Genomic DNA, 26,795 nt, shown 5'->3' on the forward strand with positions numbered 1-26,795 from the left:
TGTCTTTCATTCCAGTGTTTATTAGTAATTACAAATCTTAGCTTCATTAGTACCTACTCTGAAATAGTTGGTTGTTTGTTTGTTTGGGGTTTTTTTTTGGTGGGGGAAGGGAATGATACACAGACAAATCCTGCAACAGAAGTCATGAAAATGAAGCAGTTTTGAACCTGCTGCTTGCCTTCATCACAGTTACAAAAGGATATGAGATTCTATGATTTGCTTTTAATGAGGCGTCTTCCTTGAAGAGCTTAGCTTGCATTTGGTCTTAGGTTGCATGTAGTTGCATATACTGCATAATCCTATTGGCCAGTAACATCCTCTCTCTATGACAGTTCAGATAATTTGAAGTAGAAATAAAAAATACTAAATTGGTTCTTTGGCACAGTACAAAAGTTGCCAGCTCCTACTATTTGGATTTACCACAAGTCTTAAAGAAGAATTTCCTGTATGGGGAGCAAGGGGGATGGGACTTGTCACTGTTTCAAAAACAAAGTAGATTAGATGAACAGCCCTTTATGGATGAAGTGTCTTCCATTTGTAATTGACTTGATGTCCTCAGTCATGACTCGGTCTTTGCTCTCGTTTTCACAGCTCAATACTTCCTGCATACAAGGTAATCATCAGGATAGCCGTAAATCCCGTCAGTAAGCCAGCATTCTGAATCAGGAAGAATGTGAGATCCATCTTTCTTCCTGTCACTTTCTCTCGCAGCATATCATTCATCTCTGGGAACTGAAGAAAGGCAATTTTTAGGTAAGCATTGCCACCTTGTGGCAGCGTGCATAACCTAAGGCATTAAGAACGGAACCGTAACTGCTGCTTCGAACTAACACGGGGTAGAGGCAGCCACAGGAGCAAGTCACCCTGATTAGCCTGAAAAATCACTTCACCAAGGATGGTGAAACAAAATGTTGGGTTGGTGGTGGTTGGTTGTTGTTTTTTTCTTTTCTTTTGTTTGTTTGGGTTTGGGTTTTATTTGTTTTTCCTCTCTACTGTGATTCCACCTGGTTGTGCCTCATGCAATTTTCCTGGCTTTGAATCCATCAGTCTCCTAGGGTCCAGTTGTTGGTCCCTGTCTTGCCCTTATATTGCTACATGTTGTGATTCTTCATTCGTTAGTATAAACAGATAAATCCTTGTTCAGGAAATGGAAGAGTAGGATTCTTCTGCTTTATCTATAAGCAAATGAAGTGAAGCTGAAAATGCAGAGAGCCTCTCAGAAATAATAAACCTGTTACAAACAGGTCTGATGGGCTGATGAGGCAGTGAAAAAGCAAGGAAGAAAGAAGCAGCTGGAGTGAGCACATGCAGTATTAGGTTACAGCAGAAGGAAGGGATTCTTTGCTATTTTGCTGCTATTAAGATGCCTGATACAGAGCTACGAATGATGGCTTTGCTGTTAACTGCAAAAACAAAGATACTTCCTCCAAGAGCCAATGGAGATGAGGGCAGATGGGCACTGGTGATAAAGTCCCCTGTATGGGGGGATTTGGGTTTGTGTTTACTACAGATAAAGTCAACTGACATAGATTTTGACAAACATACTCAAATAAACTCTTTAAACTCTTTTCCTATTGTGCTGAGAGAAGTAAGCCAGAATGCAATGAAGAGTTTGTAATTCAGTGTGTGTTTAGACACCTTCAAGCTGGGTGACTCATAAGTTATAGTATCTGTCTTTGATCTCACAAGGCAGAAACAGCCATTGAAGTTAATGCAACCATTGAAGAACAAACTAATGTTAGTGGGAAGTGGCCAAACCTTCCCAGAAATCATTCCAGAGCTCCGTCATCCTCTTGCAAAAGAGGCTAAGACAACAAACCAGATCATCTTCATGCCATACAACAAGGCTCATTTGTGCACACACCTCAATGTACACATTCTCATGCGTCCACAGCCTTACCACACAGTGATCTTACTGGCAGAGGCTGGACTATGCCAATACTAGAGGAATAAAGAACAGCAAGAGCAGAAAAAGGAAGAAATTACATTTTAGATAATCCTACCTGTTTCTGGACAGAAATGTGTGAAAATTGTAACAGAAAGCAGAAAGCCAGATCCCTGCAGAGAGCACTTGGATACCCTATTTCAGACTTTTCAGAGGGAAGGAAAGTTCAGATAGGTAACTGATAAAATCCAAAAACCTATAAAGAGAGAGACAGATTCAGGAGCAGGGGAGCAGAGACAGAGAGAGACACAGAATAGAACAATAGATACAAAGGAAAGATAGTTGCCTACTCTGATGGATTTAGTAACTGATTTAATTTGAAACACTCCAAATTTATACCACAAGTTTTACACAACAGCATGGAGTACACAACTATTCATTACATGAGAGTGCTACTACAGCATTTGCAATTGAGGTGCTGCAAAATTGTGAAATAAAGTGTTTATATCATTCATGTATAGGTTCATTAACATTATTACTTATTAAATCCCATTTTACTACCTAAACTGTAATAGGATTGAATGAAATGGTCACACATTCATGACTATGAACAAACACTTTTTAAATGCATGTAGAACCAAACTGGGGTCTCAAAACTTTTCAAAGCCAGGCCTCACTCCCATGTATTCTCATGTGGCAGGTGTAAACACCCTTGCAGATGCACTTGCTCTTAGAACACTGATACATAATAAAACTTAAAATTCTTGAAAGATCCCTCTCATTTGCAGATTAAACATCAACATGAGAGTAAATTAGGGAATATTACTGAATGCCTGTGAATCTAGTTTTTATTTCCTAAGCCTAAATCTGATATGGCACTTAGCACAATGTCTTTGGCTTCTGTCTTCTAGTACACTTAAAAAATAACTGCAAGACAGACTGTTTAGAATAGCTCAGCAAACAGTCTGAACCAAGGAACTGGGGTTAACATTGTTTAATTTAAACCAGACTAGAATTTATGTTAGGGCTTTCACTTAAATGACCCTAAAATTATCCCTAATTGTATGGTTGCACCATTCCACTCAAAAATAAATACTTCATTTAATTTTTCCTTTTTTTTTTCTTTTCTTTCAAGATATGGTTTAAATAGACAATTGAACCTTTAAAAAATAATAAAGAGAAATACTTTGCCAATGTAAAATGCTAAACCCAAGTATTTACACACTTCTTACTCACTGATGAAACCAGCTGAAATTCATGAAAAGCTTGTCTCTCCCTAAAGCTCCTTTTCAACAATAAACTGATCAGCCCTACATGTGAAGTTGAAAGCCCTTCATGCTTCATGAATAAGCATAACTATTTGTGCACCTCCATTAATGGCATCATTATGATTTAAAATCTACTAAGAAGTAGATGACACTGCCATGAGAAGCACCAACTACTAAATTTTAGTGCGTAGAATTAAATACACTCTTTGTTTTCTTGCAAACAAATAAATGAAAAGTAAAATTCTATCTCACCATATCTGCCAGAGAGATGTACAGAAACATTCCACCAGCTACAGCAAAGATGATGTTCGGAGCAAAGTTGTTGCCTACTAATATTCCAAAAGCCATCCCAACGTAACAGGAACACGCAGACATAAAGTTGAAAAACAGAGCCTGCCGAGTACTCATTCCTGCATTAAGCAAGATGACAAAATCCCCTGAAAGAAACAGATAAAATCATCTTCAGAAAATGATGCTGTGGTTGTTTTCTGGTTTCAATAGGAAGTCTGAAGAGATGATTTGTGTACAAATTATAAGCCCTTGCTGTTTTCATCATTCAAGTAAATTATGAGGTTTTGCCTTCAACACTTGAGGTAGGTGAAACATTCTAGAGTAGTAGGTGATGTCACAGGAACAAAAATTTCCTATAATGGTTTAAAAACAAATTAAGACAAAAACACACCAATGTATCCAGCAAGGATGAACAGAGCAAATAATACTTGTCTAGTATCCAATCCCAATCCCAGTTTCCATCCACCTATACTTGGGGAACTCCTGTGCTTGATGTGCATTTTGGTGTTTGGGAAGTTTTGGATGACTATTTCTTCCATTAATTCATCTAAACTTTCTTTCAATCTGGGCCAGCACAACCTCCTACAACAGTGATTTCCACAGTAAACAACATAGTGAATGAAATTCCTTACCCAGTTCATGAGGAAACTCTTCACACAAGATGGCTATGGAGGTACTAAGCCCTTGAAGCAGGGACAAAGTGAAAGAAGCACCAATAGCCAAACCATCTATGAAATTATGTACAGCATCACTCAGTGTCACCATCCAAGCAATAGTCCCAATCTTTGAGAGTGGACGCCCCTTAAGACACTTGCACAAGTTGCTTTGAGTGACTTCTTCCTGGAAAAAAACCCAAACATAATAAAAGTTACATAAAGCCCTGAACAAAGTAGCCAATGAATCACACTTTGGTCTTTAAATGAACACCATATATAAAATAAAGCACTACTGAATCTGGAGACCAAAATGCTTGGTCCAATAAGCAACAGAAAATTTTTGCTGCTGCTACCTCTGTTTCAACATACAAAGCCCAATCAGCCTTCTGAATACAAATCTTTACCTGAATGCCCTTCTGCTGAGAGATAAATCAGATCATAGTGGGTGGAATGTCTCTCTGGAGCCTAAGCATGGACAGTCCAAAGGATCTGATCAGCACCTGCATTTCCTACGTAAACCATATCTGGACTAGTTACATTCTGCCAGTACATCACACTCCCAAGAGACACACTTTACTTGCTGCACTAACAGCCAGCTGCACACTTCCACTTACACCATAAACCTTATTACTGACTTTAGGCAATAGTAGTCATGTCCAGGTATTCTAGTTTTTACTAAGTGCATGTTTAATGAAAAAAAGCAGTGGGTAATTCTGACAGTGTGAGCTGATGTCTCCAAGCACAAAAACAAGCTAATATGAAACTGCAATGCACAGACACACCAGAGATTACTAATTCCTCCCAGAAGTGGGAGTGCCATGCAGTGCCATGAAATAATGAAAACCTGAAGCAGACAAAAGAAACTGCCACTTTAGCTGGAAGCAAACTAGTCTCCCCTAAAAACTTCCTGATGATCCACTGTGATAAATTTCTGCACACACAGGCACTGCAGTTACATAATAATTGCAAGCAGTATAGTATTTCTCCTCTAAAAAACAAAAGGGTCTGCATATACAGCATTAATTAGTGCTTACTTACTGGAATACACAAGTAGTAAAATATATATCTGTGTGCCCATAGACAAATTTATATACCTCTCCTGTAGGAGAAGAGTGTAGAAAACCACCTCTTCCTTCTTAAGAAAAGGTCAGAGATTATTCCAAGACATTTTCTTTGGGCATTAAAAAGAACACCACAAGTTGTTTTAATTTTGCCATAGCAAACACTGCCAGGCAACTGAATTTTGACCTTCATGGAAATATAATGATTAAGAAACTCTCATAAATCCTTTAATGATCAAGCACTATAGTCTGTCTCATCATTTGCTCAACGGAATTTCACCTGACATACTACATCCTTACATGTAGGAGTTGCCTTGGGATAGGACAGAAGTCCAGTGCAGGAATTTGTGAGACAGATGCCCTATTGCACTACTTGACACTGGGAGCTAATAAGGCCTTGGTTAAGCAGTGCCACAAGCACCATGAAGGACACTTACAGTTCCCATTCAGTGCACAGGAAGTCCCAACATTATACTTTTATGATGTGAAAATGAGTGATGGTATCCAACAACTGAAACTGTTCCTGCTGACTCAAACACACAGGTTTTAAACTTGTACTAAAAGCTTTCCTTCAGTTTTTGGAGGTTTCCTCTCAGTCTTTCATCTAAACACACAGGGACTGTCAACCATATTTTTGGGATGATTAATTTGTACTTGTACTAATTCTGCTTGAGATAGGAACACTTATGAGTAATAGACTTCTCTCTCAATCCACAGAGGCAACTCAAATTTCAATTTAAGAAAGAAATATTACAAAGCAAGCCACATAAAATAAATATATATTAGATAACTGGAAGTAAAAAGAAACATGAATATAAGAAGATCCAAATATAATTAGCAAAGCTCTTCCACCTATTCATCCAGCTCCCTGGGCTATAGCTCTGTTCCCCTGCGTTGTATTCTGTCCCCTGGTGACCATCCTTCAGGCTGCCTAAGAACTCATGCAGCTGTCACTGTCCCACTTCTCAAGCCTGTCAAGATCCTTCTGGATGCCACCCCTGCACTCAAGTGAGTCCAGCACACCACACAGCTTGGTATCATCAGCAAACTTGCTAAAGGTGCACTTGATGCCACTCTCCATGTCACTGACAAAGACGTTGAACACCACTGGACCCAGTACAGATCCCTGAGGAACTCCACTTGTCACTGGTCTCCAAATGGACATTGAGCTATTGATCGCAACCCTATGCCTAAAGGAGCAATGGAAACAAACAAAAACCATAAACATGCACAAATGTCACTTGTGGATATTTATGGTTGTTCTTATCAAAGTATACTTGGTTTTGTTTGGGAACCATGTGTGTGCCTACAGTTTTCTGAGGGCTGTAGGGGCATAACTGACTTAGTCATAGAACTAAGTAAAGGACTTATTTTGGGGTATCAGCTGCAAAGCTGAGAATGCCAGTGGCAGTCCAAACCACTGTACATGTATGACAAACATGAAAATATGGTCTGAAAGGCTTTTTTGTTCAAATAAATAGTTTACAAACCTGTGTACTGAACCTTCTATCCATGTATGAAGAAAATGAACACTGAGTATGAAAACGCTATTAGGAATTAGCTGTTGAATTCAAGAATGGAACTGACACTAAGAATGTGCTGAGATCTGGGTTGTTTTATCTATGTACTTTAAGTAACTGCAATTAGCTTAGCAGAACAGTATTGACTTCTAAAAATCACTTGCTTGATCCATTTTTTCAAAATGCAGACAGAACTGTAGTTTAAAAACTGCACATTTATTCTGAGAGGCTTCTGTAACACATATACAGCGAGCTGCTACTTAGCATGGAGCTCCGAAGTATCATAATTCCTGCCTGTAGTCTATTGTAGATAATGTCTTGACTTCTGTAAGTTACATAAAATACAATGGCATTGCTTGTCTGGGTTTCCATTCTGAACTCCACCAGATTGTGTGTCTGATGGAAGAGGATGAACAACTAATACATATTCTTAATGCTTCAGATAAGGCAGACTACTGACAAACTTACCCTACAAACACACAGGATTCCAAGGCAAAAATGAACAATGTCTGCTGGACTGTTCCCACTTTGTCACGGTAGTTTAGCAGACATGAAAGAAGAGATGTTAACTAAGAAGCTCTGCAACACTCATCTGGACTATCAGGCCTGACTTTTATTAACTATTAGTGGAGTTTTGTATTATTTATATCTCCACTGTTTATGGCAAACCAAAACACACCCTTGGTATTTTTGCTCTTCTGATTTATTTTGGTTTTTAATAATGGCCTTTGCTTTGTTTCCAAACTTGAGAAATTCTCTTATTTTATCCTGAGATATCTCATCAGATTACTACTGCTATTTCTAATGCATCTCTGACTGCCTCAGACATGTCCTTTTGCGTCCTCTGGAAGTACCCACAGATCAAGAAGGAATCCTGACACTGTCTCCAGGGCATACATAAAGTCACTGTAAAGTTCTGCTACCAAACATTGTGCACTCGGGGGTACAGAATTCAGCAATTTGTCTCTGGAACAACTTTTCTTCCAAGTTCCTGTTGTCAAGCCATGTAATTTTAATGCATGATAGATACAAATTTTGAGTAAGCATGAAAGAGATTTCCAAGGTTGCAATTACTGCTGCAAGTGAAATCTGAAAGCATGTGACTAATTAAACATTTAAATTTATTCTGGCAGCAAGTCTCTTCTGGCATTAAAAGTGAGAATATGGCTGGATCCCCATGGCTGAAAACAGCTACCACACTTCAGCAGAATCAGACTTCAAACTCCCTCCTTAAAGCCTCCATGACATTTTCTGGCTACACTGTGTTTGTTCTCTCTAATAAGCTTTAGATCACATGGACACATTAAAATTCTATTAGGTCTGTGTTTGCTTAAACCAAAGAGTTCCCTCAGAAATACTGAATGTCTGTGAAGCTGAATGCATACCTACCCACATGCCCCCTCCCCCCATCCCAACTCCTCAGCCACACTGGACCTCCCCTGCCCTCTAATGATTTTGAATTTGAAGGCTTCTTGGCCCCTTTGAACCCGCCTGGAGAAGGAGAAGACTTTTCCGTTGCTGCCTCAAATACTACGAGCAGGCTATCTGCTATTGGGATTTTACCCTGTCACTTTCACGAGGTTTCAATACAACATATTCTCTTTGCAGATGTGGAGAGGAAGAAAGAATGGAACTCATTCTTCTCAGAGAACAAAATAAGGAGAGAAGAATCTTTATGAAATTTTAAGCTCTCAAAATCAAGAATGGATGTAAAAGGATGACTGACAATACTTTATGATCACAAGCCCTGAATCTAAGCTACTTACTATAAACAAATGCTATGGAGTTAAAATTTATTATTACAAAATAAAGAATCACACAGAATTACAGAATATTTTTTGGTTAGAAGAGACCTTCAAGATTATCCAGTCCAAACTGACCCAGAACTGCAGGGTCAACACTAAACCATGTCCCTGAGCTGGTAGGTCCACATGCTGCTTATACACCTCCAGGATGGTGACTCTACCACTGCCCTGGGCGGACTATTCCAGTGTTTGAGAACCATTTCAGTGAAGAAATAATTCCTAATATCCAGTCTGAACCTCCCCTAGTGAATGAGTTTGTTATTCTTGCGTTATGTATAAGCAGATGGGTAGCCAAAGTGTAATAGGTCCAGATAAAATTTCTGGTAAACTGGGCAGAAAACCAACATACCAGTGGAGATAACTGTCCCTGCAGAGCATGGAAGGTTCTTTTGTTTGTTTTATAAATCTACAAAATACAGTTTAGGGACCACTTGCAGTACTAATTCCCTCTTGGTGCCCATGCAATTTCAATTAGTACATTTGTTTCTCCTAGATTTTAAAATGCCCTGCATCTATCACACTTCATGACATTTCTACAGTGAGGACAGGTACCATTTTGGTACTATAAGCCATGTGCAGAGTCAAACACACTATGAGCTTGCAGGGCCAATGCAGAGCGCTCAGGTTTTCACCTGGCTGTCAGGGCTTGCCTCTTTCTTTGCTTGGCTTTCTTTGCTGCTCCTCACTGCTCCCCACAAACAAATTACCAGTTAAAGAACATAGGTGGTAAAACAGAATTCTTTACTATGATAAAATCTGCCTTAGCCTGTGGGTTGGGGTTTTTGGGGTATTTTTTTGTTGTTGTGAGTTTTAGGTTTGTGTTTCTTTTAGTAAAGGTGAGTACTGCACTCTCCTGGACCTGAAAAAGAGTAAAGAAGCACAGAACTTTCTCCTTCCACTTCCATTTTCCTCTCAGACAGAACACAGTTGCACTTATACATAGGGACATCAAACTGCTGGAAGAGCACCACGAAAATGATCAGAGGGCTGGAGAACCTCCCCTATGGGGACAGGCTGTGAGAGTTGGGGCTGTTCAGCCTGGAGAAGAGAAGGCTCCAGGGAGACCAGCTTTCCTGTACCTGAAGGGGGCCTACAATAAAGCTGGGAGGGGACTTTTTGCAGTGGCTTGTAGTGACAGGACAAAAGGGAATGGATTGAAGATTGAAGAGGGTTGATTTAGACTGGGTATTAGGAAGAAATTATTTACAGTGAGGGTGGTGAGACACTGTAACAGATTGCACAGGAAGGTGGTGAATGTTGTCTCCCTGAAGGTGTTCAAGGCCAGGTTGAATGAGGCCTGGAGTGACCTGGTCTGGTGTAGGGTGTCCCTGTCCATGGCAGAGGGTTTGGAACCAGATGACCTTTAAGGTCCCTTCCAGCCTAAACCATTCTATGAATCTATGAATATATTTGAGAAATATAGAGAACAAATCTGAAATAGTATAATACTTCAACCATTAGGAATGGTTTTTTCTCATCAACATTACCTCCATAATTCCCATACTATTCAAATAGAGAATTACAGAATTGTTTCAGTTGAAAGAGACCTCTAAGATCATCGAGTCCAAACATCAGCCATGAACCTAAGACAAGTAGTGCTCACAATATACGGCATGAAAGTCACTGTGTTAGTTTTCCTCGTTAATCATTGATGCAGAGGAATCAGGTTCTCATACTTACGGCTTTATGTAATCAGGAAGACAATACAGATCACATAACACTAAGACACACTATCACTCTTTCAGCAAAACAATAACATCAAAATTAACTGAATTATCTAATTAAATGTCTCTGTCCTACCCATCCAAACAAGTCTATCAGTTAGCTCTTTTTGTTTGCTGCAAACTGGACGTATCAGTTTTTGTAAGCTTGACCCAAAACCCCACATTTTTTTGTAGATTTCAAGGAAGTTGTAAGCTTTAAAGTTTACAACAATCCGACAAAAGTAACAAACATTTGTGTCAACTCTCCCCTTGGATATGGTTATTTATAGAATTGGCAGGGATAAAATAAACAAATAGACACCATTTTCATACCTGTGCCGAGACCACACTGATGCTGTCAAACCCAAGATTTCCATTGCTCTCTATCACGGCTGAATTTGCATAACATGTCCCCCCGTTGCTGGCTGAGAGTGGTTTGGGTGAGTTAGTCTTATCCTGAGAACGATTCTGTCCACCATTTTCACAGTAAGTATGGCCAGTCTAGGTGACAAATAAAAAAGCAGGTAGCAAAATAGCAAACCTAAGAAAACAGAGACCTAGAAGGAAAAGGTGGAGGCATCGTCACAGAATCACAGAATGAGCCAGGTTGGAAAAGACCTCAGAGATCATCAAGTGCTGCCTTGCTTTGAACAGCAAGTACAAGTTTAAATGAACTCCATACATCTCTAAATTCCTAACTGATCTCTCACTTTCAGTTAATCAGAATATATGTGGGGATATTTCATTTTGATACCTTTATACACAACTTCCTGAGCCAAACACCAGACGACGTGTGATCAACATTTGCTACTTATTTAGCTTGTCACATAGAGATTATTAGCCTTTGTCAATTGTTCCCAAAAATAAAGAGGAACAAACTAAGTTTTTCCTTTTTTTTCCTTTTCTTTGATGCCATTATTACAAATGAGGACCAGCTGATCCATTTTCATAACCAATATCAGCAACAATTTGGGACGGGGAATTTTAAGTGAGAAAAGAGTAGTTCCTACTACAGGTCAGTTTATTTCACAAGACAAGTCAGTTTGCTTAACAAGAGAGGAGTAAAAATGTTGAGAGGTCCTTCTCTGAGATAAATTCAGCATTGTTCATTTGAGTACAGAGAGAACAAGTAGTCTGACATATGGGTAGAGAGCAGAGCCCTGCACAGTGTGGGTAACTGCAGTGTCACTAAAGCAGGGTGTGTACCAGAGCATGGGGAAACAGAGCTGCAGTTACTGAGGGTGAGATTCAGGCACTGTCAGCACAACTACACTTGACAGATGACTAAGAAGATAATCATACCACATTGATTTCTCCTGCCCAAAGTTAAGCTCCACGGGCAGACTTCATTCTCTCCAGCATTTCCACTTTTTTCTGTTTTGTTTAGTTAGCACAGCAATGAGTTAGCCTCTGAGAGTGACAAGAGCACACACCAGTGACAGGAGACCACATTTACATCTGGATACTATTCCTAGGTCTGTTTGCAATTCCTTCAAAAAAGGAGTTCCCTGTCCATAGAGATTTTAAACACATATATATATATATATGTATCAGAATGCTTGATAAGACTAAATTCCTCAGATAAAAATGAAAAAAAAATCCCCACATTTTATTAAACTATTGAGTATCTCATAAAAAATAACAGGTACTTTAAGGCAAGGCTCATTCAGTTAGTGAGATGTTTCATTACCTGGTCATAGATCTTCAGTATCACTTTAAGAATCCTTTCCACAAAGAAGAGAATATAGAATCCACCAAACACAGCGACTGCTTTCTCAATGTAGTTATCTACTTTGGGGTCAAACCCAAATGCCTAACAGTGAAGAAAAAAAGCAATGCAAATTAGTCTGTAATGTTAGTACATTTCCCAGGGAAAAAAGAAAATAAAAAAAGAAGAAGGAAAAAAAAGGCAAAAAAAAGCAAACAAAGGCCCCATGTACACAGATAGTCCTCTAAAATACAGACTGTCTCTCTACCATCCATGAGTTTCCATGAGGCTGGAATTATGAAAGACCCTTATGTTTTTTGGAGTTTTTTTTTAAAACTTGAATTAAATGTCCACAGTGTTTTAACTCAGTAGAATTTCACATGTAGAATGTAGCAGTAAAATGCAAGAGGAGGAAAGCTAACCTGTAGCCCACTGAAGTTCACTAGAATTTTATCCAATGCATTTCTTTTTGTCTAGAGGCCAAATAGCCCTTGGTCCCTCCCATGGCACAAGTAGACATGGTTCCTGATGGCTCTGCTCAACCAGCCAAAAAGTGATGGTAGCTAATGGCACTGAAACACACCCACAACTCTTTGGAGACCGCAACCCACAGAGCCCCCACTGCAACTTGCTTCTAAAATTCATGTACTTTAGAATCTGTTATGCAAACCAAATAATGATTCCCCTTGCTTACCTCTGGAATGAGCTGAAAAATTGCATTAGAAAAGAGAGTACCAATGGCCAAGCCCACAAAGTAGGTTAAAACCTTGGGGAAGTATGACTTCTTTAAGAGAGGAGTTAAGATCATTCCCAGAAGTGATGCCAAGTTAATGATAGTCACAGCCAGGAACCCAAATCCCCAAACTGTGAATAAACAAGCAGAAATTGAAAATAGTTTAGTACAATACCCTTTTCAAGCTGATTGTGATTTTTCTAACTACACTGGCATGGAATTGGGGAAAACAGAGGTTCCCTGGTTGAAGCTCTACTTGGAAAATACAAAAATCTTAAATGCATAGATACTTAAGATGCATACCCACAGAAGCATTGTCTGGGACTAACATATTAAAAATAGAAACTGTGCAAGTATAAGATCTAGGGCAGCCTATCTGCTGCTTGTCTAAATCAGGTCTCTCTACAGTTAGTGAAAGGTAAAAAATAAGGCTTAGGCCAACAGTCAAAGGAGCTATAAGACATAAGACAAAGCTTCTTACTAAACCAGGAATTAGATGCAATTGTCATTTACTCCTAAGGAAGTCTAAGAAAGAAAGTCTGCTCTCCCTGCTGTACTAGATTCAAAAATCTTTCCTGATAAAGCATGAGTCCTTCAAATCATCCTCAGGAGGCAATTTTCTGTTCTATACACTCCTCCTCTTCCTCTAATTCAAAGTAGCGCTCAACAAACAGATGAGGTGGCAGCTAGTTGATAGTACAGATTATTGTAATACAGAAATGGAATCACATAATAAAAAGGAGGTTCAGAGTTCAAAATGTGCCTTGGGTACACAATGGAGAAAACCTTTCCTAAGAAGAGGTAAATCCAGCAGGGTTCACTATTACTTGGCTTCCCTCACCCTAAGAACAATCTCAGCTGTTTAGAGTTCAGACCCCAGGACAAAGCCATATTTTACCTGTTCCGGAGTCTGAACTATGGGATGCTGTTGTTCACAACCATCAGAAACTTCTGCCTCTGATGTTTTACTCATTGAAATCTTAAGTCCCTGTGAGCACAGAAGAAAGCTTTCAAGGTTGCACTGAAGAGGTCTACACTGCCTCAGGTGATGCCACAGACCCAGAAAGTTATACACAGTCAGTGGGTTTGTCTATCAAAATTATCAAATTATCAAATAATCAAAGCAAACACAATGTTGGCCACATGGCTATATCAGGACAGCATGGTACAATCCAGAAAGTTGTTTCATTATAAACTTACAATATGTAGAGGTTACCACAAATTCCTTTCTGCACAGCAGAAACTAACAGATCAGATTATGATCTGCAGCCTGACTTTCCTGCAATACAATCAGCAAACATGCTAAGCTGGATTCCTCACTGCAACTGAACAGCTCTACTTTGTTTGCACAGTGCCACAACTTCTACATGTAATGAATTTTGTATTACGGTAAGAACAGAATGCACCAGAAACATTTTAAGTATTTGCAGAAGGCAAATCCATGCCAGTTAGAACATTCATTTGCCATTTTGAGAGCAACCAAGAGAGGGAAAACCACACAACTAGATATGGATAGAGTCACTAAGCTACATGGGAGCTGAATACCCAATAAAATAAATTGCAATTAAGCTTGCAAATTTACTGTTGAAATCAAATTTGTAACAAACAAATGTAATGGGCTTTCAATGCCATCATGAGTCACAAACTACTGTTTGCAGTTTGGGATTACTGTAAATCTTTCAGCTCAATACCTGGACACCTCCAACTCATTGTTCTGTGCAAAATGGACATTTTAAACTGAGTTAACAATATCACAGCCTCGTTTACCAGATATGAAGCATTTAGTGTACTTGCCCAAATTACTTCTGACACAGGACATCAGAGCAAGTTTCAAAAACACAAGTTAAAAAAAAAATTACTAATTACTTTTTAGAAGAAGAAAAGGGGGATACATTTGCAAACTGTGTCGATAGGTGGATGACAAAAATGACAGGAGGATGGAGCTTAAAGCCAAGCACAGAAACACAGGTCATTGATGAACTGGGAAAGAAGTTCTCAAGGCACTATACACTTCAGCAAGAAGTGCTGTAACTTTCATGCTGGTACTCTTTGTTCAGAACAGCATGACATACCAAGACACTTAACTTTGAGTGCAGGTTATTAATCAATCATCTAGCACAATTTGCTATACTTAATGCAAGGGAAAGTAGGGACATATTCTAATCCACTGGTCTGTAGCATCTACTTTTGTCACAAAAGAGAAAAAAATTAAGTATTAGGGATGCCAGAAGACAGAGGTGGTTTTACTTCTAAAATTCTGTCCTACACCAGAATGTCCCAAACAATTATGGGATTTAACATATTCATATTGTGTTTCTGATCTACTCACAAAGTGCAGAATTAAACTAAGCTATTAAATAACCTCAGACAATCAAAGATAAAGTAATTATTTTCTACATTACACATTCCACAGATCCTGCAGTCAGTCTCAACAGTTCAGGGACTACTTTAATGAACTTTTAAAAGGAATAAAATAAATCTAAAATCTTTCTTATGTGTTCTCCAGGAAGAGGTGGTCCTGGGGCTTTGCAACAAGCTTTTGAGTTCAGTCTAACTGGAAAGAAAAAGAATTAAGATTGCTTCATAATTACACAATTACAGGAACCAGCAGCTCAAGAATAGCACAAGTTGGGGGGTGGGGGAAGAAGTGGTAACATTTCAAAGTTGCCAATGTTCCTGCACTACAAACTGTATTTCACAATAGCATGCGTGCACTGCTGTCTCAGCATTGGGTTTATTCACTAGGACTCCATTCACATTAAGCTTTAAAGACTCCATGAATCTCAGAAAGCTGGCTACTCTGACTTTATTTACCAGAACAGAACATTCTGCTTAGACACACACCCTGCTCTCCTGGTAGTGGTACAATCAGCTTCAGCTTCTTTCTCTCTAGAACTGTAGTCCTAAAAAGACCACCAAGATACCTGAAGCCACAAGAAATGAAAAAAATTAAATGGCAAGAGTGCAAGTAGGGTGTCCTGGAATATTGCATCCAGTTTTGGGCTCCCCAGCTCAAGAAGGACAAGGATCTGCTCAAGAGAGTCCAACAGAGAGCTACCAGGATGATTGAGGGACTGAAGCATTGCCCTATGAGGAGAGGCTGAGAGACCTGGGACTGTTTACCCTGGAGAAGAGAAGACTGAGAGAGGATTTAATAAATGTATATAAATATCTGAGAGCTGGGTGTCAAGAGGGAGGAGACAGGCTTTTCTTTATTGCACTCTGTGATAGGACAAGGGGCAATGGATATAAACTACAGCACAGAAGGTTCCACCTCAACATGAGGAGGAACTTCTTCACTGTAAGGGTCACAGAGCACTGGAACAGGCTGCCCAGAGAGGTTGTGGAGACCCTTCCTCTGGAGACTTTCAAGACCCATCTGGATGTGTTCCTGTGCAACCTGTGCTAGATTCTATGGTCCTGCTCTGGCAGGCAGGCTGGACTTGATGATCTTTGAAGGTCCCCTCCAATCCCTAACACCCTATGATCCTATGATGCTTCCTTAGGACACTACTGCTCAGCATTGTTCTATATAAGAAGTGGGGATGACTGCCCTGGACCTTCCTGAGAGGTTTAGGCTCTTCCTTAGCGATGTCCTGAGAAGAAGAGGAAGTAAGGGTATGAATACCTTTCTGAAGAAGCCAAGCAGAGAGCACAGAACCTGTCTGCTTTGGACAGAAAGAATGACACTTAGCATTGACAGCTATTTCATGCAGCTTTATACACCTCCCTATTACTTTTCAAAGAAGCAAGAAAGGGAAGGACATAAGTTTGCTCCAAATATCAGTTAGATATGAGTTACACAAACCCTGAGGAAAAGGACTTGCTACATACTGCCCTTTAGCTTCTACTCCGATCCAGCAGCACTTCTTTTTATTGCAAGAAATTCTTCTGTAAAACTTACTGTACTGGTTTCTTCTCTATGTCTTCTGTCTTTTAAGAGACAGAATATTGTTGAGTGTGTGGGAATTCCTGGGCAGAAAATTCACATAAGCACAGCTGGAAATACACACAGAGGGTTCACTTCATGGGAAACAATTGAAATGAGCTGGTTTCAAGGCTGCCACAATACAAATTAACTTTGTGATGGGATGGGAGTATGCATAAATCCACATCTGTATTTGGCACTGTGCCTTTCTGTGAAACTCCCTTCAAAATAGGTACCACTGTGTCACAGCCTCATACACTTATGGGTTTAAAATACCCTAGCCATAGACCTTGCAGGTTTCTTCTACTGCAGCTAAGAGAGGAACAGCGAGGAGGCTGCCTTGCTTATCTGGCTACTGGATGTTCCTTCTGAGCTGACAGGATAAAAGAAAAACAAGAGGGATGGTCTAAACAGCTTAGGTTAGCTACAGGTCAAGCTTTTTTATGTACTACCTATTTAAATGATAGGTTGTTTAGATAGTCCACTCACCTGAAATAGCATTTTATGTTCCCACTTTACAACTATTCCTCCTAAACAAGATATCCCTGTTATACATGACAAATGCTTACTATTTCCCTGTGAAATAGGGAAAATTAATTTTCCCACTCCAGTCACAATATTAATGCAATTAATATTAACTAACCTTCTAAAGGATGTGGTTTAGATGTATTCACAAAGTCTTCATGACGATCACATGGGTGAAAAATTAGCTGCTGCAAAACAGCAGGACATATTGTAGAGAAGCTTGAATTTGATACATGGCTGTTGTTTGGTATTCCATGTAAATAAAAAATTTCCTCACCAGTCAAGCACTGGAACAGAAAGAGATTTTGACAACTTAATATATTAATGAAAGCAAATAAAGTAAGTCACACAGAGACACCCAACAACGACAACATGAAAATACCACAACACATTCTCAAGGAAGTGCACACAGTGTTTGTAGGCTGTGCATGAAGACACTGGAAGTGCTTCCTGTGAAGCAGAAGTGATTGAAAGCATTTTAAGTAAATCACAGATCAGTGGAATCTCTTTTAAATAGCACATTTGCAAATCTTACACCCCAGGACACAGGACAGTTAAACCTCACAATACATTATTTGGAAAAATAGCTTCACAATAATTAAGATCTCATTTAGGAGCAGACTAGGTAAGAGTTAAAAATCACAGAATACATCAGAAATGTACTGGTAATTCAGTGACTGCTTATTCATGTAAGTGACCACTTCTACTTTACAAGAATGCTTTTTATTTATCTCCCCAAATCAGCAGCTTAGACATTATCTAAAGGCTGGCAGCACTCAACAGTTTTCTTTCATTTTATAGCAATAACTGCTACCATCGAAATCACTGTTTCTGTAAAACCATCCCATACTCCTAGGAGATAAACTCTTACTCAGGATCTTCATTTTGCCTTCAGCTCAGAACATAACCGTATCTAACAAGTCAAGGATAAATACACTTAACAGTGCTAAACCAAGCTGGGGGCAGGGCTGGTTGCTCTGGTCATCATTGTCCATCAAAAAAAATAATAAAAAAATATAAAGATAAACCATGGAATGCCTTAAAGCACACATCTGCAGAAAAATTAAGTACTTTTATATGAAATGTTCTATATTGCTGAAGTCTTTCATCTGACATTTTCTGTTTACTCATGTTCATTATTTCCCACAATGATCAAGAAGGAAGAAATGTTCTCTTTTAGGTTTAAAGAAGCACTTTGGCTTATTCCTATGCAACAAACACACATGAAGGCTGAATGTCAAGATGAAAACCAAGTCAAACATTTTCTTTCTGTGAGAGGCATCGAACTTGAGCATAACTCTCCCTGCAGCAAATCTCAGCGTGGTTGCAAAAGGGCAGCACTGGAAGCCTTAGCAAAATAAAAACAAGCAGTCACTCCCTGATCTCTTCAGTTGTGCTAGCCTTCAGATTCCACACCACTTCTCCAATAATTCAAATGAGTATTTATAAAGTAAATTCCATCTAGAGATAAGCCAAAGCAACTGCAAGACATTTACTTCAGCAGATCTGCTTCTGTTTCCATAAATAAACATTTTTATAATACTGTGCAAAAGGTGAAAGGCCTGCACACACCATCTGAATGTGAGTATTGCTGATTTAGCTTGGAGGAGAGGAACATGCAAGCCAATTCAAGTGATTTCAGTTAAACTTACATGGAGGATGTTTCTGTTCTTTCTCTTCAACAACCCCGTTTAGCAGAGCACTCAAGTACATGCCTGAACTGAGAAATGCTTTTTTTAGGGCCAGGAGACCTTAAAGACTCAAATATAAAACAGCAATGTGCATAGTCTTTCACCTTGCAATGTCACTGCTAATGTCAAAGTATCACATATAATATATATATATATATAGATTACAGAAAAATCATAGAATCATAGAAGGGAACTTAGAGGTCATCTACTCCAACCTCCCCACCATGGACAGGGACACTTCTCAGCTAGACTCAGCTGCTCAAGGCCTCATTCAACCTGGCATTGAACACCCCCAGGGAGAAAGCATCCACAGCCTCCCATGGTGATTTTTGTTTTGTTTTGTTTTTAAGTATGTTTCTTCCTTAATCTCAATGAAAGTTATGCACAGAGAAATGATGACTGAAGATACAGTCTTTAACAACCCAACACATGAACCTCTGGTTCTAAAGTAGCTATACATCTAATCATTTTACCATGAATTTTGCATTACAGAAATGTAAAATTATGGAATGATGCAAAATCCATGGTTAGTGTGTCCAGTGTGAAATAAAGAGCAGATAGTCACAATCTATAAGAATAGTTCATATATGGTGCTTCATGTATCACTAGCTCATAAAGGCATTTCTGGAAGTGTACATTGAAAAGCCATTTGAAAAACAGGCCAGTAGGAGCTGAGAATACATAACATAATTACCTCAATGAAAAAAAAAATCATTGTTAACTGTGTTACTGAATGGCTTACTAGTATTTTAAAACACTAGTATATTTGTATTAACATTAGTTCAAAAAAATCCAAGCCACATTGCAGATCAAAAAACAGATTACAGAGAGAGAATAAAAAAACTTGAGACCTGTAACTTTGGTTACAAACAAGCAAATAAGTGAAAAATACCATTGGACAAGAGGTCTTTTATGTGAAGATGAGAAAGAGCATTTTATTTAATTACTATTATTATTTTGATCAGGGACAAACCCAGAGGATAATGATTCTTATAAATGACTCATTGTTGCAACTCACCTCATCCTCTCTATAAACTCCTACATACATCCAAGAGCTAAAAAACAAGCTTGCATGAGTTCACTGCAACAATTAAAGGATTAATTAAAAGATTAAATCTGAAGCCTTGGATTGGAGCAACTCATGTTTGCACACTGTAAAATTCTGCATTTATCATTGGAAGATAAATACACCAAGACAGCCACGTTGCTGTAAAAAACATAAGCTATTTATTTTGTAAGACTCATGGGTGATCTCAGCAGAACTGAAATTTAGCTGCATGGTAGAGGGGACTGAGGCTGACATCCTGGCTCACCAAAGCTACTATCACATCTGTCCCCTGCTGTTAAGCCTTGTCAGAGTGAGGAGACTGTCACCCAGTGCTTTACAAACACTGCAGAAAAGATACAACTACTCATGTCCCTGAACTGTTAAAAATATGATTTAATAAATGCTCTCATCAAATCAACAAAGTATTCAGATTTAAAAGAAAATAATAATAAAGTATCAACTGGGCTAAACAGATGTTTAGTTTTCTCTTAGTAAGCCTCTCTCAAAAATGATTGACCAATATGGAATTATTTTTTAAGGTGGTAAATGAGCTAAAGTGATGACAATCTGTCTAGAATCTCTTTACACCAGTGCCCTTATCAATGAAAAGCAGATGCCAGTCTAACACATCCTTTGAAAGAAAGGACAGGATAACTTCTCACACAAAAATAACACAGGTAACTTTGCAAAAACGCAGAAGTAACTTTCTAAATGAAAATCAACAAAAAATGCTACAGTACCAACCACCTTGTAAATGCTTGAGGCCCTTTTCTGATCTTCTGCATGCCCTTATCTTTGTCCTGCCTTTGTTTTATCTCTGGCATTCATTCCACACATGAAGTACTAAGATACCCTAAAGCAACCTGGACTACAGTTTCTAGGTCCTGCCAGATTAGATACTAGCCTAGTCCACACCAGGGCTGAGCAGTAGGTCACACTGTAGCAACAGCAAAGGAAAAAATATTAATCCCCCCCTGGACCAGCTTTTTTTTTTTTTTTTGGTTTAACACTTTTCACTTAGTTTGAGCTTGGATAAGGCAAAATACTGACATACAACTATGCCTTCCTCAACTTGGTAACAAATCAAAGCATTGTGCTTATGCGGTGACACCTTTTTGCCACTCAGCACAGGTAAGAAGAACTGGATGCTAGGAGACAATCATGCCTTCAGTAAGCAGCACTCCATGAGAAAGAGTCAAACCAGATGAAGCTGATTGAATGCACTTGCATGCCTTAGGGATTGCACACACACCCTGACATGTTCAAGGCAGCTGCAAGATGAACATGTTCATGTTGGGAGCTGAAAACTAGCCATGAATGCTGAAATTTGCTGCAGATCTTCTAGGAATAAGACACTTCAATAGGCTTAGTTGTTCCACCCTCTATCTTCTCACTGTACAGGGAATGTCAGATCATGGTGTTGGATCAAGACAAAAAACTACACTGTCAGACCATTCCTTCTTCTTCCAAAAAGCTCAAGTTGTAATTAGGACATACTATTATAAATGCCTACACAAGTATACATACAAACATTATCATCACCAAATTCGGTAATTTCTTTAATTCTCCATTGTCTTTTCAAGTCAACTTGGTATCAAAGGATCACAGAAAGCAAGCATCCACCTTCTTCTGCCTTACACATCTAGCCTCATTCAATCTTTAAGAAAAAGGATCCATTTCTGGTAGCTCTTCCCTTGTGAGACTACTAGGCTTACCAAAATTGCTATGAATGAAACATTTAAACTAAACCCCAATATTGGGATAAAACTAACAGAGACTGTTCCTTCCTTCCACTTTTTGAAATGCTGTACCACCTGTCCCTTACAGATGAGCTCTCCAGTAAAAAAAAAGTACTTCAAGCTTGGATTCTTTGATGGAGAAGGGATCAGCAGTAAGACCTGGGAGTCATCCCACTGGGTCTGGACAATGAAGTTAAAAATTGAAAGCCTGAGATAAACCTTGTTTCCCACTATAATCAGGTATTTTTGCAGCCTTAATAGATTCAGCCTACCTGAGGAAGAGCCAAATTACCCTCCAGAGGTATTTATTTTCCTCCATAGAGAATCAGTAGAGCTTAGGCCTCAGGTGTGTTCCAATACACAGTTAGATTAAGGCCACTTTATGTCTTCTGTCATAACCAGTAGATACTCTAAATTATAACTTGTAAGCACAAAGAGTCACGTGTGATTTAATTGGTACGAGTACAGATTTGCATGCACCAACTGCCCACAGTCACTGATACACCCAACATCTATCTACCTACAAGGGATCAAAAGCCAGGAAGGAGAATGCACTGGCTTAAAATGTACCAGCTGATGAAGCAGCTGTAAGGCAAATCTTCGCTAAGAATACAAGTCACACAGAAAAAAACCTACATACTTTTCAGGAAGGTATTACTCAAAACAGACACAACTAGAAAGACCTTGGGAAAAAAAATGGAAATTGTTAAAGTTCAAATGACTTAGGAGGAATACACATTCTCAGTCAGAAGAAAAAGCATTACTTTTCTTTCCCTCTGTAGCTTGTGCCAAGCCTGTGTACGAGGGCTACGTGCTTTTGAGGAGGCAAAACCTGAAGCACCGAAGAATTTACTTATTTCTATGCCCTTTTAAAGAAAGCTCCTTTTCATAGCCACATGCAACACTGCAAACTTGTATTTAGCAAGGGTGGCTGGGAATGTTTATGCTTTTAATACACTGTGTTGGAACAGCATGCAGTCTGTGAAATTTGAAAGCTGTGACTGGTGAGTATTGCCATGCTCGCACTGAATACTGCATTCACTGCAGTGGCATTAACTCCCAATTAAACCTCTGCTAAGGGCATCAGAATTGCACCCTTTCTAAACCAAAAGGTGCTAATCCAAGGTTCATCTCCTTCACAGAACAAGCAAAAAAAGCAACTACCCCAAGGTCCTTAAAGCCATGGCTCTTTGGTTTCCCAGGGAGTGGAACCAGCCAGAGTAAATAAATACTCATTCCTGCTTTCCTTTCATTTTTGTGACTGACTTTGTGTCCTTTCTTCCTGAGCATAAGGAAATCTCCACGATCTCCAAGATTTCCCTTCAAGGAAAAAATATTAGGCTACAACACTACAGAGATGTAAAATTACAGAGACTTTAAAAGTAGCAATGAGGTCTGAGTTTTATATGGAGACACTAAATAAAGTAAAATATCTTCATGAAAGATAATATTCCAGTAATATTTCAGAAATAAATTAAACATGATTTCAAACAGCTTTTAATAGATGGGTGTTCATTTAGCCCTCAATTTAGTTGAAAGATGTGACAGTTTCTCACTACCTTTCTTCACACGAGTAGACCTGTCTGTAATCAGGTCTGTGCTATCACACAACTGTATTTTAACAAGTCCAGGAGATTTATTTGTACAGCTCCAGGAAGGAAATACTAGCTGATTTTCAAACGGGTTTTGCCGTTCTCTAGATGCTATTTACCCAGGATAAGTGCCAGTTCCATTGCTGAGCAACGGAGAGAGGGGCCGCCCCGCACTGCAGCAGCTCCCCGAGGGTCGGCAGGTTCTCCCCTGCCCAAGCTGCTCTCACCAGCGTACCGGTACCCTTGCCCAAAACCCGGACCCAGGGCCTCATCAGACCTTTGCTCTCTCCCTCCCCGCTTGACATGGGGAACCACGACGGCGACGAAACTTAACTACGGAGCTGCCCACCCGGCTCGGCGCCCTCGCTCCTGGACGTGCGTTTGCAGCCCGGCCCTCACTACCAGCGCCGCCGCGGAGCCCGCACAAGCCGGCTCCCGCCCTCCCCGCGGTACCTGGTTGTGGTGCAGGTGGGCCAGGGGCAGCACGGCACCCAGGGCCGGCGCGGCACCCAGCTGCTGTAGCAGGGAGGAGAGCTGCCCGGCCGATAGGCTCTGGTTGGCCCCGAAGACGCGCAGCACATCGTCGGTGAAGGCCGTCGCGGCCGGGGCGCCTTCGAGCATCTCCAACCCGACGGGACGTGGCGAGTGTCGCTTGCCTCAGCACTGCCCCTCCGCACCGCCCTCACGCCGTCTCTGCCCACGCGCCCGCGCCTCTGCTGGGCGGGAGCGGAGCCCGCCCGGCCCGACCCGGCCCGGCCCCTCCCCGGGGGGCGTAGTGGGGAGACGGGGCGGGCGCCGCTCCCCTGCTGCAATCCCTCTGCTTCGGCAGGAGTCCGCGGCAGGGGGCCGTCCCGCCTTTGGGTCCCCATAGCGGGGGCGGGCTGCAGACGGAGCATCAAACCTAGTGCCGCGGGCGAAGGGCAGCCCCCTGTCACGACAGGAGGGTGGCACGGGGCCGCCTGGGAACGGCCTCACGTGCGGGCAGAAGGGGAGGATGCAAAGTTCTCTGCTGCCGCCAGCCCTGGCCCCGGGGCCAAGGGTCACAAACTCATCCTTGGAAACGCAGAGTCTTTCCTTAAGTGTTCTGGCGCTATTTCTGGGTGCACACCTGCTGATCTCAGTCCGCCTCGATCTTCCCCTCAATCCTACCTGGGCCCCACAGACAGACCCGCAACACCTGCCACGTCCCAGGAGACGCCAGATGGGACAGTGGAGGCCAAGGTCCAGGCCCAGGCCAGGTGCATGGGCAGGTACTGCTCCACTGTACACACCTCTGCAGCCGAGGCACCTGGACCTTGGAATGAGCTGATGGGTTGGCAGCCAGTTAGGCAATTTGCTTCTCTCGGGCCCACTCCCTCCCGCAGGCTGAGACAGGGGTTTGTGTCTAATCTGCATTCTTAGGAAGGTTTAATGCACCAAGAAAGCATCTTATTGCATGCATGCCTTTTAACAAGCAGAGAAAATTGTGACTGGTCACAGGTCTATTCCTGGGGCCTGTCACTCAGGGGTTAGATAAAAATTCTCCTGTGTCAGGACTGAAGCCATGTAGTAGCAGCTTTGGCTCAGGAGAAATATATACTATTAACAAGCTATTCTGCAAGTGCCTGTTAAAATTTTTCTCACATACCCCTGTTGTGGGCAGACACCATATTTGTAAAGAAAATTTTTATAATTTTTAAACAGATTCGCATTTAGACCTCTGTGGAACTGTGATGAATTACATGAGCTGAGACACTGTCCTTGATTTCAAGTCTTCTGAAACCAGAATTTTGTACTGTGTGTGTCAAGCAGTCTGGGTAACAGGACTGTGAAGGAGACATAGATAAAGATACCTCACAAGCAGCAAAAGTCATGTGGATAAATTCTCCATAAATAATCTCTGTACCACAATGCACAAAGCATCCAGCAGAAAAAAAAATGCCAGCAGCATAACCCACTACCAGGGGAAGAAAAAATAATTATAGAGAGCACTACAACCATGTAAATTCTACTACTGGAAAACCTGTTACTCATTCTGAATTAGAGCTTGAAGAGCTAATATATTTTCACGCTTCCCTCATACTTGGTTGGTGGCAGCTAAAACAGCCCCAGCATAATTCAGCAGCAGGTTCTTCCACGTGACAGTCCCCATCTGTACTGGTTGTACCACCAGCTGTGGCTGAAGATGCTCCACCCTACCCACCTCTCTCCATTTATGTATGCATTTTGGGTTTCTTACAGAGAAATCAATATAAGATTTCCTTTGCTGCTAAGGAAATCACAATATTATTGAGGCAGCAGCTGTGTCAGTACCAGAACTGGCACTTCCTATACTTTCTACTGCAGTATGTCTATTTCTAAACACAGCTACAGTAGCAGTTGATTATTGAAAGCACTCTGAAATTTTCTGAAGTCCATATTTGAAAAGTGCCTTATGACCAGTAGAGAAATTGGAAAGAATTGCCAACTGGTTAAAACAAGTAAATCAAAACAGGTTGCTGATTGCATCAAAAAGATTTGTCAGTGTCCTGTTGTGCAGGGCCAAAAGGTTTATCTCAAAATTGATTATTCTAAGACTTCCTTTTTATCAGTAACAGAAACACAAAGGATTATTTAAATTAGTGTAATTAAACAGACTCATATTTGCATTAGTTCTTAGGCCTGTATTTGCATAATGCTGAAAAGTTCAAGGAATTACTGGGTAATTACTGGGTAATTCCATTAAGAATTATTCTCTGTTGCCAATCTTCTGCAGAATGAAAATCCTGCTCTGAGAGCCAATTTTTTTTCTCAGGGAGTGATGCATTCATACTGCTTTAAAAGGGGGAAAAAAAGAAAACCTTTCTAAACAAGATGTACCAGAAAAGACCACAAGAGCTAGAAGAGCATGCTAACAGTAACACCAGAGATAGCACTTGAAGGACTACCTCAGATTTTGGGTATATTCTTGTGATGATCTTTGTTCTTAGCAATTCTGATAAAGCTTAGCCAAATACTAATGGAGCCAAATTCTCTTTCTCAAACTGAAAGAACAATCTGTACACTGTAAACCAAGTATTTCCCAACAGTACTTCATGGTCTTGATTCACTATTGTTTTATTTCCTGCCTTTCTTACACCTGTGTGATGTCACTGTCACATTTAAACCACCACAAGATGCCAGTGCACCAGAGCATGACTGACAGCGGGCAAGACCACAAATAATCAGTTTCTATAATCTTAAGGACTAAGTCTTCCCTGAAGCGGGTTTCTCTTAGAAAATTCAGTGAAGCTCAAGCTAATTACATCAAAGCTAGCACGATTTGTAATCATATATGTTGTTTCCTTATCTCAAAGTTAGAAGAACCCTCTCTGTTTATTGTCATCCAACCCAAATGAAATAAATCTATTTGAAAATGCCAATCATAGGATTCTGTCATTTGGCAGGTAAAAGAGGCAAACCCATACCTTGTATCAACATTGTCACCTTTTACCTTTCAACTCTTAGTTGGATTAACTGATTTAATAAGATTACAAAATTCATCCTGTAACTAAACACCTTTGAATAAAATAACACATAGCAATAGATACTTCTAGAGGAAGTATCTAAGTAGAGATGAAGAAATAGTGGACTGACACCTTTTTTTCATGGATTTTCCCTAATAAAGTTTTTTCCCTTTGGTGA

General features: G+C 40.2%; 1 protein-coding gene across 1 annotated transcript; it reads right to left on the minus strand.

The window, feature by feature from the left end:
* On the minus strand, nucleotides 1-23,835 carry SLC39A8 (solute carrier family 39 member 8). Its single transcript, XM_068136827.1, has 8 exons — nucleotides 23,607-23,835; nucleotides 17,202-17,370; nucleotides 12,592-12,761; nucleotides 11,880-12,002; nucleotides 10,523-10,690; nucleotides 4,077-4,284; nucleotides 3,406-3,590; nucleotides 1-732 (listed from the first exon to the last, which is right to left on the minus strand). Exons 1-8 carry the CDS (start codon nucleotides 23,772-23,774, stop codon nucleotides 586-588), a joined length of 1,338 nt encoding a protein of 445 aa, XP_067992928.1. The 5' UTR covers nucleotides 23,775-23,835; the 3' UTR covers nucleotides 1-585.
* Between the last annotated feature and the right edge of the window lie 2,960 nt (nucleotides 23,836-26,795).

Source organism: Melanerpes formicivorus, unplaced genomic scaffold, assembly GCF_026170545.1.
Source record: "Melanerpes formicivorus ecotype bairdi unplaced genomic scaffold, bMelFor1.0.p_v2 SCAF_4, whole genome shotgun sequence".
NCBI classification, from domain to species: Eukaryota; Metazoa; Chordata; class Aves; order Piciformes; family Picidae; genus Melanerpes; species Melanerpes formicivorus.

Bases quoted from the DNA above. Each gene is read 5' to 3' on its own strand.
- SLC39A8 (XM_068136827.1), bottom strand. From the start codon at position 23,774: ATGCTCGAAGGCGCCCCGGCCGCGACGGCCTTCACCGACGATGTGCTG. The intron at 17,371-23,606 runs GTACCGCGGGGA...TTTCTGTTCCAG, and splicing joins CCCACCTGCACCACAACCAG to TGCTTGACTGGTGAGGAAAT. The intron at 4,285-10,522 runs GTATGAAAATGG...GTTTTTTTCCAG, and splicing joins TCAGTGTGGTCTCGGCACAG to GAAGAAGTCACTCAAAGCAA.